Source organism: Corylus avellana, chromosome 9 (assembly GCF_965113065.1).
Source record: "Corylus avellana chromosome 9, dhCorAvel1.hap1.2, whole genome shotgun sequence".
NCBI classification, from domain to species: domain Eukaryota; kingdom Viridiplantae; phylum Streptophyta; class Magnoliopsida; order Fagales; family Betulaceae; genus Corylus; species Corylus avellana.
In genome coordinates this window covers 9,088,473-9,100,759 of record NC_142498.1, presented here as the reverse complement: position 1 = coordinate 9,100,759, position 12,287 = coordinate 9,088,473, and the positions used below count along the sequence as shown (strand labels likewise).

Here is a 12,287-nt window from a genome sequence, read left to right as displayed (position 1 = left end):
CCCACAACAGCGGATTTATGTTTTATGCTTTGATTTTGTTTTTCATTTTGTTTTGCTAAGGGACTAGCAAAATGTAAGTTTACGGTATTTGATGAGTGCCAAATATTGCATATTTGAGCCCCTTAATTTGCATTTGCTAAGCCTTTAGCTTTATTATATTATGATGTTTGTGTTAGTTTTGGTGGTTTGTAGGTTGTTAAGAAAAAATTGTGGTCTTAATGTGAAAGATGCAAAGAAGTTGAAGAAAAGCATTTCTAGAGTTGGGATCGAGCGCAGCACACTGGCGCTTGAGTGCATGTGTGCTCTAGCCAAACAGTCTTACGCTCGAGTGCATATGCGCTCGAGCATGGTCATAGCAGCGCACGAGCGCAGATGCACAACTTAAGCACGCAGGGCCGCAGAAGACCTGAAGCTTGCCCGATTGCGATCGAGCGCACTTGGCTGACCTGGCAATGCTGAAGCCCTAGTTTTTTAGTATCAGTACCATATTTTTTTATTGCAAACAAACCAAGAGGGCACCATTCAGTGTATTTTCTGACCTTTTGACACTTTGCAGCTTTAAACTCATTTCTCTCTTGTAAGTTGGTTAGTTTCAATGAATTCAGCTGTTTGTGAGATGATTTTTGTAGTCATGAGAGGCTAAACCTTCAACTAAGGTTGAAGATGAAGCCTCACCATTGATTTGCAATCGCATTCACATTGTATTGTTCATACAATTTAAGTTTTTCATATATATGATATTTTATTTCAATTCAGTTATTAGATTAAACCTTTTTAATTGATTGTTTGATTAGTAGTTTGATTAAACGTTGGATATTTGATGTGTTTCATCCGACTGATACATCGAATTATTCGATTGAAATTGGATATCCATTGTGATTTATAAATGAAACAGATACATTGGATAATTTGATTTTTAAGTGGATATTCATTGTGATTTATATTAAGGATAGATTCATTGAATGTTTCAATAGATTAATTTTATGAAAAGAAAAGAAAAAAGAAAAAAGAATATCCATAGTGTTTAATTGCTTGTCAGTTGTATGAACAAAACATTATAATGTATGCTTTAATTTGGTGAGGGTGATTATGAAACTTCAGTGCTTTTTATCATTTGCTTTTAATCAATTTAATTTAGTTTATCTTTTTGCACGACAAAATCACACAAAATTTGAAACTAGGTTAAAATAGGATTAGTTTAGATAGAAATTTATTTTCACGACACAATTTCTTGTGGATTCGACCTCGCACTTGCATAATCTATATTGCAAACGACTTGTGTACTTGCGAGTACTTTCAAAACTCACAACAACTGCTATAAGAGACCTCTTCTCTATCCAAGCTGTAGTCTGCAGAGATTCTACAGGTGCCATTGTCAAAGCCTTGTACCAATTCAGTCCTCCTTGTGAGGCCTCTTACGATGAAGCTCAAGCAGCTTTATTGGCTGCTTCCCTCGCCATTTCTTTGAAGATAGGAAATTTCATTTTAGAAGGGGATTCTTCCATTGTAATATTTTCTTTACAGCATCCTTTCAATGTTTTGGATTGACATTTAGCTTAATTTTTGAAGCAGTTTCTCTTATCCCAGCTTCCTCTCTTTGGGAAGCTAGGAAAGTTAACAGAAGTGTGAACTTCTGCGCTCATCATGTAGCTTATTGGGCAGCGGCTAGAGTCATCTCAGGCTGCATTCCCACCTTTTTCTCCTCCCTTTCCATTCCAATTTGTAATGGAAAAGATCCACCTTCCCTCCCTCCTCCCCTTTGAGGGGTTTTTGGCTGTAGTTCTGTTGGTTTTTCTATGAAGCAGTTTGTTAAAAAAAAAAAAAAAAAAGTGACAGATCTAGTAGTGAAAAGTTGCACAAGAGGCAACACCAGACGACCACTCACAACAGAAAAAGAAAATTAGCACAGGTGGTTAAAAAAAATGCTCCAGGGAAGCAGAAACTCAACACTAGAAAGAAAACACCCAAATTGGAGATGGGCTTTAATGTTGACGATGTTCTCTGGCTAATGATAACGTCGTGATCTTGTTACTTTCGGAACAAGAGAAGCTCTGTTTACAAGAGATTCAACATGATAATCTTTAAACAGAGGAGTTTGCCTTCAAAGATCGTGTCTATTGCTCTAATACCATGTAAAATTCAGAGATAAAACAATAACGTAAAGATTACATGTCCGTTTACAATGCTCAACGTATATAGGCATGAGTAGAGAAACATATCCCACAAATCAAGTGGGCGATACTGCCAAATGGTAGGTGAGATGTCGTGTTGCTGTGCATGCATGGTGAGATTCACCTTGCTCTATAGTCACCGACAATCCAGATTTTATGGATTAACAATGTCCTTTAACACGCATAAACAATAAAGAATTTGAAGAACTGGAACAAGCAAGGTCATCTTTCATTTTCTGAACTAGTTTACAAAGGTCATCTTTCATTTTCTGAACCAGTTTACAACGAGGAAGGCAAATAGGTAGCCTTGGAGGGGAGGCAGGGTGTAAGGAAAAGGAAAAATATGAAAAGGAAAATAAACATGCTATGCTTCATACTTGCAGAGATTCTCAAACCCCATGTATTCGTGCCCTTGAATCTTCATAATCATGTTTGATATGCCAACCCCACCTATCAAACAGACAAAAATCTTTTCAGAATTCCAGTTCACATACTTTGAAGTTCTCAAATTTCACAATGATGCTCACCTAGTGAAATTGCACTAATAAATATAGTGAAGGCTAGAATAAAGATGATTAGAGATGCCCTTCCTAATAAAATGATCAACTTTCTCACAATATGCTGCCCTACTAAGGCAGCAATAGTAGCCACAACAGCGAAGTAGAGAGCTGCCACAAAAGTTGCAGATGATCAGGACAGAGAAATTTAGATGGATCAAAGCCCCTTTGCCTTGTAAAGATGTTAGTTGATCAAAAGAATGAGAAAAGCACAACTATAGAGAATTATATGGGTGTTGTGTGGTTCTTAATTACCATAAGGGATAGGAAAACGTTTCAGAAGGTAGTATTCCACAACAGACATAGATGAAGAGAAGGTCATTCCAAAGGTGGCAGTGGCACTTGAGACCTGCACAGAAGAAATCAAGAAGTTATAGATGATATCATTTGAAAACAACAGGATTCTTGTGCATCTTTACTTCTATTATTTGCCCAAGTAGCTATGCATGCATCTTAGAATAATAGCAATTCCACATCTAAATAGGTTTTCACTTTTGAGGTTCCTTGAGACCCAGTTATCCAAAAAGCTTGCACTTTCTAATTTTTGTCCAGCATACTCAACCTTCCACCCCCCCCCCCCCCCCCCCCCCCCCGCCCCTTTGCCCCCAACCGGCTTAGGCTTTTTCTTTTCTTTTTCTTTTTTCTAAGTAAGAAGGAGATGAGTAAAGTTCTATTTGCTTAGCTATTAGTTTGCAAAATATTCACAACTTTCCAGAAATTAACAACTTCCGGATAATTCCCAAAATGACCTGTACATGAATGATTTTGTTTATTTCAATGAAAACCACAAACTCGCCTGAGGGGGGACTCCCAGCTCCAAAAATAGTGGACCCATAATAAAGCCTCCACCTAGTCCAAGCAGCCCACCAACTACCCCTGCCAGCACACCCAAGATGCAATAGATAACCAGCTGATGGACTCGAAAATTTTTCCCTTCATCTCCCGTCGATGCAATTACTCTGTGTCCCTTGTAAAGGCCAGCTGCTGCATACAAAGATACCCCACAAGAAACAGGGATCTGTAGATGGTGTGAGGTACTTGTGCTCAACAAAAACTAATACACATACAGAGAGGAAAGATTATAGGAGGAGGCCATTGATATGAATAGAAATACCTGTAACAAGTTCCATGCCCAGTAGGCTGTTGAACAAGCAGCTGTATGACTCTGTTGTCAATGGGAGATGATTATTTAACAACGAGCCATTGATGGTGCATAATCAAAGGGAGATTGAATGATATTAACATTTTAACAGGATAGAACAGTAGAAGAGACAAAACCTTGGTGATCTGAATGGCAAGGAATGCAACCCAAACAAAAACGAGAAGTCCAAGTTCCTTCCAGTAAACATTCTCAAGAATAGTAACCTGCAATGTTTATATTGATTTTAGCTTCTAGAATTCTGTGGTACTGATAACAGCTTACCAGGGTATTCTTATACCTCTTGTTCTTTGGTGTCCTTTTGAATGCCATTTCCTGGGCCACCAGGAAGAGGCATGTATTCCACTTCTGCACCACCAGAACCTGATAGACACGACAAACCAAATCAACTCCAAGCAATGCTAACACTACGATTTATTTTTTATTTTTTATTTTGTATAAAATTAGAGGAACAGTGGATCAATTCACCATTTGACTCCATCCGCTTAGCAGCCTCCTAAAATTTTAAAAACCAATTCAATGGTAAGCCATTAATTTTAGTACTAATAACAGAAAAACAAAGAGAGCATTTTGACCAAATGTGAAAAAGCACAAATTCATGCATCTCTGTGTAAGAACTTAATGCGATTACCTTTTTCATAATGGTTTCCTTTTTCCATGTTTCAACACCCTTAAAGAATGCCTTCGTTGATGTGCCTGCAAGCCACCAGAATCAATAAGGGTATTGTCTGAGCAAGGGAAACTATAGTTCAACTAATCAATACGTATAAAGAACTGAACAAAAAAAAAAATTACCTATAAAGAGAATGATAAGCAAAACAGTGACCATCCAATCAGCAAATACAACATTGAAAGACACTCCAATACTAATGCCCAGCATGAGCATCGGTTGGATGAGAAGTACCAAATCGTAGTCAATGATGGGCATTTCAAGTGTTGGATGCCTTAGCTTAAGGTTGTAGTAAACAGTTGAGACAGCTGCTCCCATGATCATACCTGACACAAACAGATGGAATTTATGACTTCGTTAATTTCACCATATTTTAATGTAATAAAGGATTCCTTCAGTGGCTCAATTTAGTTCGACAAGGCATTTTACAAGGAAGCAACCATGCAAAGAGGTAAATAATGTCTTCCACACTCAAAAGTCAGCCAACTCCAAAATTCAAAACTCAAATTCACTAAAAATGTCAGCACAAATTAGCTCTGCTAAAACATTTGAAGGTTTGATGATGGTGAGTAACCAGCTTCTATCTCTGGTCAATAATATTTTCCTTTCGAGAACCCAAAAGTATCTGTAGAAAAACTCCTTATTCCCTTTACCTTCTTTTTTTTTTTTTTTCAAATAATTTCTTGATCAGGTATTTTAATCTGCACCGGCTTCCAAAAAATTTAGGAATATCCTTCAGAGAAAATAACTAAAAACAAAAAAAAACATCTTGTCTTACATTTTGAAATAGCTGTTGCCGACTTGGGATCAAAGCCAATAATTAGGCTAAGCATAGGAACAAAAATGCCACCGCCGCCAACGCCACCAACACTCCCAACTGCTGCTCCACAGAATCCAATTATTGTACCCACAACAATTTTCCACCCAAATTTCATCTCCTGTAAACCAAAATTCACAGTCACTCATGTTTAAACTACCCCCGCGTGAGTTTAAGACAACTTAGTGAAGAAAACAATCTTGGTTTTCTTCGAACAGATTAAGTAAACATGTGAATTAAAAACATTACCGGCCAAACGTGTTGATAACTCGATTTGTCGGGTTGCCATAAGAAATTTACAGCTCTGAGAAGGTAAGTGGATTGAGTCTCATTGAATGTTGAAGGTCCGATTCTCAGATCCCTTTCCGCCGAAACAAACACAATTGCCAAGAGAAAATTCAACAACACCATCCACACCGATCTCAAACCCCACCACCATTTCCCCGCAAACTCAGCCATCCGATTTCGATTCTAGCTACCACCTTATTATATTTATACACACATGCACACACTTTCTCTCCGTTTCTATACAAGAACTGTGAATTCTGGTCAGCACCCAAGTCCGTTTGGCTGCCCAGAAAAGAAGCCGGAGACGTTGAAGATTTTTTTTCTTTTTGTTTCTCGCATTTGAGGAGGGGTGAGTTAAAAAGGCCGGGTGGATACGCGCAGAAGTTAAAGAATCCACTCAGAAGGCAAGAGACGAAGAGAAAGGCGCAAAAGGCAGGCGTGATTAACAGGAAGGCAACAAATGTGTGAGAAATGAGAAATGTTTCTCGTTGTCAACGAAACATAAAATTGTATTTCGAATCACACGACACGTTGTAAATGTGTGAGAATGCTTTTGGGGTTAAATATTTAATACATGGGGTTTTGAAATTTTATTTTTATTCTTTTGGAGTTTCATTTTTATCATAGGACTTTCTTGGGGTTTTGATAAAGGACCAAGTTAATCTATCCGTTAGTTGACCATTAGGAATAACACATGGATCAATCAGATGTTGACACGTGATACCTATTTAATTTTTTTTAAAATTAAAAAAAAAATGTATTTAAAAAAAGGAAAAAAATTGGAGGTGGCTCTTTTGGGGTGGCCGAAACCACCCCCAGTACCCACTGGGGGTGGCTCAGCTACCCCCATGGAGCCTAGGAGGTGGCCGAACCACTCCCAACGGCCAGATGGGGGTGGCTTGGCCAAAAGGGGTGGCCGAGCCACCCCCAAATGGCCCAAGCCATCCCCAATTTTTTTCTTTTTTTTTTATATATATATATACATTTTTTTTAATTTAAAAAAAAATTAAATAAGTGCCACATGTCAACATCTAATTGGTCCATGTGTCACTCCTAATAGTCAACTAAAGAATGGACCCTTTTGGTCCTTTATCTAAACCCCAAAAGGGTTCTGTGATAAAAATAAAACTACATGAGGTAAAAATAAAGTTTCTAAACATAAGGGTATTAAGTATTTAACATATGCTCTTTTATATATATATATATATATATTGAATGCTCGTACTAAATTAGGCGCAGAAATGCTTCCTGTTGTCAGCCAAACATGATTCCTATTACGAGTTACACGACACGTTATTTAATATTTATGGGGTTATTGGGATACCATTTATTTGCCGAAGAGTCTACTATTCTTCTTCTATCACTCGGCTTTTTATAGGGCCGGTACCGGATTGTCAGTGGCGGTGAATTAGTGGTATAAGAATCTATGAGGGTGGAGTTTGAACCTATGTAATTGAGGATTACTTTCAAAGCCTTATTAGTATTAATCACTTTAATTTTTACTGATGCCGATGCCTTAGTGTGGCTGAACTAAGTTCAGCTGGTCTTGAGGGTGTACCTACAGTTCTCGCCGTCTAGATTCTTTTTGAACTGTGCTCAGCAGATAAATATAATGGTTATGCTCAAGTAAGTTAATCACAGTTGGTCTCCTCAACTTACTTTTTTGCTTAGAAAAAAAAAAAAAAAAAAAAATTAGAAATGGTATGAGGAGGTCATGGGTGGTTCGGCTACTCTATTTAGTCAAGTGTTTTTTGTTTTAAATTATTTATTAATATTTTTGTTTTTATTTTTTTCTTCAAAAAAAAAAAAAAAAAAACGTTAATAAACAAGGGGAAAGCACGATAAAGATGAGCGGTGAGGAGTTGTGGTACTGTCACACGCAAAAGGTGAGAAAAGATCAGGAGATGAGCCCAATTTGAGTGACAAAATAAGCCATCCTATGATGTGGGTAGCAATTGGGAGTGTGGTGGCAACTTCGACTATTTCTTTCTTTTTTCTTTTTTTTTTGTTCTTTTTTTTTAATAAAGAGAATTTGAATTAATAATTTTTATTTTATAAAATATGATTTTCAGCCAAGAACTATTTTTTAAAAACACGTGAATTACTACGGATGATGAAAGGTGAAAAGCAATAGAAATGCTGGATATAATTTTTCATCTATATATACACGTGGATTTAAGGATAGGAATGATGATATAGATTCATGCATGAATGATGAATGTTGATGCAACTCATCATCAAGCGTCTTTCTTCTATTGACTTTTCCAACTCCACTTTACCTTTTTTTTTTTTTTTTTTTTTTTTGCAAAATCAATCATGATAATATTTCATAAATAGATGATTAACAGAGCAATCTGTCAATAAAATATCACTGATAAAGAAAGGACACTCCCCACTAGTGCTCCCCTCACTAATGCTAGATGACACTCGCATGAGGGGGCAGATTGATTTTTTTTCTTTTTCTTTTTTTTTTAATCCAATTGTAATACAATTTTTTAGTAGAATTTAAGGGTAGATGTTAAAAAATTATATACACATGATTAAGATTAGATTTAATTTATGTTGGACACAAAAATCGTAACATATAATCACGTTTTTGTGACCAACATATACGATAGCTCACTCTATTAATAATAATCGAATGGTTTTTTTTTTTTTTTTTTGGCAGTTCTACTCACTTATTAGTATTTTTATTCAACTCATATGTCGCATTTTCAGTGACTCGAGCCCAATGTCGTTTATTACATTACTCGAATCTATGACGTGATATTTGACTCTGATACCAAATAATATAAATTTTTAGTAAAATTCAATCTTAAAAGCTGGCGTGTAAGAAAAAATATTGAATAAGTTCTATAATTAGATTTAACTCATGTGATCGTAACATGTTGGAATTTAAATCTAAAATTAGAGTAATGTGGATTAGATCTTCCATTGATGAGGTGGATTGCTTGAGTCTTATCCTTTTATCTTTCAACGTACCAGCTCATTTGATGCCCTTTCTATGGGTTTTCATAATGATGGCCTAAGTTAATGAGATGGTCAATATATATATACATAAAACATTAATTATAATGACCAAAACGACAAAACATTCCGAACATGTAATACTAAAAAAAAACAGTACATTAATGTTGACAGGGATTAAACAAAGGAAATTGATGTCTACAAGTCATTGTGCGAATCTTGAACGATTTATAATATAAGAATCAGGCACGTGGTTCCTTCCCTGATCAATATTTTATTTATATATATACACAAATGCCAGATATTCTGCCTTCCCTCGTAGGTATAACTTGTAAGCATGCATAACTTCATAAGCATTTGTGTCGTATTGTCTGGACGAATCTAGACGATGATGATGAAATTATTGAGTTTAAGACCGTAATCAAGTTGAGCCGAGTAAAGCTAAAAATTTTAAAAATAGCTCGTTTATAAAGATGCTTATTCAAACTGAATTTGAGCTCGAGTTGAGCTATGAAATGTGTGTTTAAGCTCGACTCATTAAAAACTCGAGCTCGTTAAGAATGCTATTCGAGCCGAGCCAGAACTAATCCAAGCTCGAACTATGCTATTAAATTATTTAATGTATGATCCTAACAAAGTTTAAGCCCAAATTTTAAAACAACCTCTAAACATTTATCTATAGTATAAACATATAATACGTAACTATATAAGACATACAATGCAACATATAATTAGAGTATATAGGTAGCAAATTAATAATATATTATTATAATATAACTAGATAATGGAAACTATAGTATAATGTGAGCAAGTTATAAATATAGTATATAGTATACTATGTATAACTAATTAACTATAATACAAGTATAATATATAATTATATTATATATTATACTATAATTATATGCTAGTTTGGCTATTATGTTTAAGATGAAAAATGGCTCATAATAATTAAATTTGACTATTTGAGATGTTCTACTAGTTAGTATGTTAGTATTTTATTTTATTTTTGAATTGGGATTCCATTATCAAACACTAGAGTAGATACACTACAAAAATATTAGGGTGTAGTGACGTGGCAACTGTTCATACGAATGGTGCCACGTCACTATATTGTAACGTGTTAAAAGATAACACGTTACCATAATTTATAGTAACGTGGTATTTTTTACACGTTACAATATAGTGACGTGCAAAAATAGCACGTTACCATAATAGTAACGTGGCAAAATGCCACGTTACCATATTGTAACGTGGTATTTTACCACGTTACAATATGGTAACGTGGCATTTTACCACGTTACAATATGGTAACGTGGCATTTTACCACGTTACAATATGGTAACGTGGTAAAATGCCACGTTACAATTTGTCCAAAAATAATTACTATAGTTGTAATTGTAATTATTTGTCCAAAAAATAATTACAATTTGTCCAAAAAATAATTTTACCACGTTATCTTGATAAAAAAATTATTTATTTACCAAGATAAATATTAATAATAATTTGTCCAAAAAATTATTTAAAAAAATATTAATAATAATTTTGATTAAAAAAATATTGGGGCTTACAACTTTGTGATAATTGCCCTAGAAAGATCTCATGCTAAATATTAATATTGTGAGTCCCCAGAGAAAGATCAAAACTTAAAAAATATATAGCTAAGATATGCCTCTACAACAGAATATGCATTAGTGGTTGTGTTTTACAACACTAAATGCATCATTACTACTTCTTATGTGTCAAGCATGGTAGACGCTATCAGTTCTATAATATTAACACTATGCTTTATTTCATAGGATATGCAGTAATTGATAAGATTAACCCTATCAATTAATTAACCAAATTAAGGAATTGGCAAATGTATATCAATCCCTTAATTAAGCATGGTGAAAATATATATATATATCAATTTGATTATGTGTAATCAAGTTGATAATTATCAATTAATTAACTTAAAATAAATTTAGTTTAATTTCATAATTGCAAGTATTATGTAATATGATGTTTAAATATATCAAGAACTATGATTATATATTAAGCTTGATTAGTAATTTGCAAGTATATATATTAATATAAATTACAGGTTTATATCAAATAATTATATATATATATATATATATATATATATATATATATATTAAGAGTTATAATATATATATATATATATATATATTAAGCTTAATTATCAACTTAATATCATATATTTATATCAATTAATTATATATATATATATATATATATATAATATATATTAAGAGTTATAATATATATATATTAAGCTTAATTATATCAACTTAATATCATATATTTAAATCAATTAATTATATATATATATATAATATATATTAAGAGTTATAATATATATATATTAAGCTTAATTATATCAACTTAATATCATATATTTAAATCAATTAATTATATATGTATATACATATATATATCTATTATTAATATATATATATATAATTTTAGTAACGTGCCACATAGGCACGTTACAATTTGGTAACGTGCTTATGTGGCACGTTACCATTTGGTAACGTGTCTATGTGACACGTTACCATTGTTTCATCGGGACCATGCGCTTCGATCTGGCCTGCAGCTGTTTCAATTTTTTTTTCTTTTTTCCCTGCGCGCCCCTCTTTCTTCTTCTCCTTCTCTGGTTTTGTTCTTCTTTTCTCTGGTTTTTTTCTTCTTCTCTCCTTCTCCTTCTCTGCGCAGCTTCCTCCTCTTTCTTCTTCTCACATTTTCCAGCCACCTTCTCCTGAATATTTCTCTCACATTTTCGACCTTGCTTCTAGCTTCCTCGGATTTGTAGCCGGCAGCCACTCATCACCTCACGCCACCGTCTTCTAGCTCTCTCCGCCGGCGAACTCCGCTCCGGCCGCCAACTCATCTCTCACTTGTTTTTCGCCCATCATCAGGTATATATATATATATATATTTTAAGTAGTATATATATATTGATGTGTAGTTTAGAATATTTTTCTCTGCAGTAATTAATTAAGGGAATGGAAAAATTCATTATTGTAATGTATGGGTGTATAGAAATATTGTATATGTGTATGTTAATGCTTTTTTTGTTAGCTAGTCAACTTATTAATTTGGTTGAAATAGATTAGTTTTAGTGTCCTATGTTTGTACGTACGTAGAAATGTAATATTGTTTAATATGGGCATGCATGCAAAATATTTATAGACACGTAGGTCTTTAGTTAGATAGTTTGAAATTAGCTAATTAAATGTTTTTACATTGTGTATGTTTTACAAACCTATATATTATATAAATGATCACTTATATGTGACATAAAATATAGAAAATAGATTATATAAATCATTTATATAAATGATTACAAAAATACATAATAAAAAATACATAATTCTATCAAATAATTTTTTTTTTTTAAAAAAAAAAAAACTACCTCGGCAACTAGTTACATGAATTTTATTTAGGGTCCCCATATGAAATTAAAATTACGTAACTTTATTTTTTTCAATAAAGTGAGACAAAAACATAACTTAAATTTGTTTTATTTAGGGCCTCGTAACAAATTACAATCTTTTATTGAGTTGTTTAATATAAGTTGGTTTAGGTTTTGCAACTTTATATTAGAGTACATGTTATTAAATAAACAACGAACGTAGAAATTCTTTTCCAG

At 33.7% G+C, this 12,287-nt stretch overlaps 1 protein-coding gene across 1 annotated transcript; it reads right to left on the bottom strand.

Annotated features, from left to right (window-relative positions):
* Window positions 1-2,379: 2,379 nt before the first annotated feature.
* Window positions 2,380-6,180, bottom strand: LOC132189869 (sulfite exporter TauE/SafE family protein 3). Its single transcript, XM_059604686.2, has 12 exons — window positions 5,624-6,180; window positions 5,336-5,495; window positions 4,683-4,883; window positions 4,519-4,583; window positions 4,356-4,383; window positions 4,168-4,250; window positions 4,007-4,093; window positions 3,843-3,893; window positions 3,525-3,746; window positions 2,984-3,077; window positions 2,699-2,839; window positions 2,380-2,621 (listed from the first exon to the last, which is right to left on the bottom strand). The coding sequence occupies exons 1-12, from the start codon at window positions 5,831-5,833 to the stop codon at window positions 2,536-2,538; spliced, it is 1,428 nt and encodes a 475-aa protein (XP_059460669.2). The 5' UTR covers window positions 5,834-6,180; the 3' UTR covers window positions 2,380-2,535.
* Window positions 6,181-12,287: the final 6,107 nt, after the last annotated feature.

Bases quoted from the DNA above. Each gene is read 5' to 3' on its own strand.
- LOC132189869 (XM_059604686.2), bottom strand. From the start codon at position 5,833: ATGGCTGAGTTTGCGGGGAAATGGTGGTGGGGTTTGAGATCGGTGTGG. The intron at 4,884-5,335 runs GTAAGACAAGAT...TGTTTGTGTCAG, and splicing joins GGCAACAGCTATTTCAAAAT to GTATGATCATGGGAGCAGCT. The intron at 4,094-4,167 runs GTATAAGAATAC...TAAACATTGCAG, and splicing joins AGGACACCAAAGAACAAGAG to GTTACTATTCTTGAGAATGT.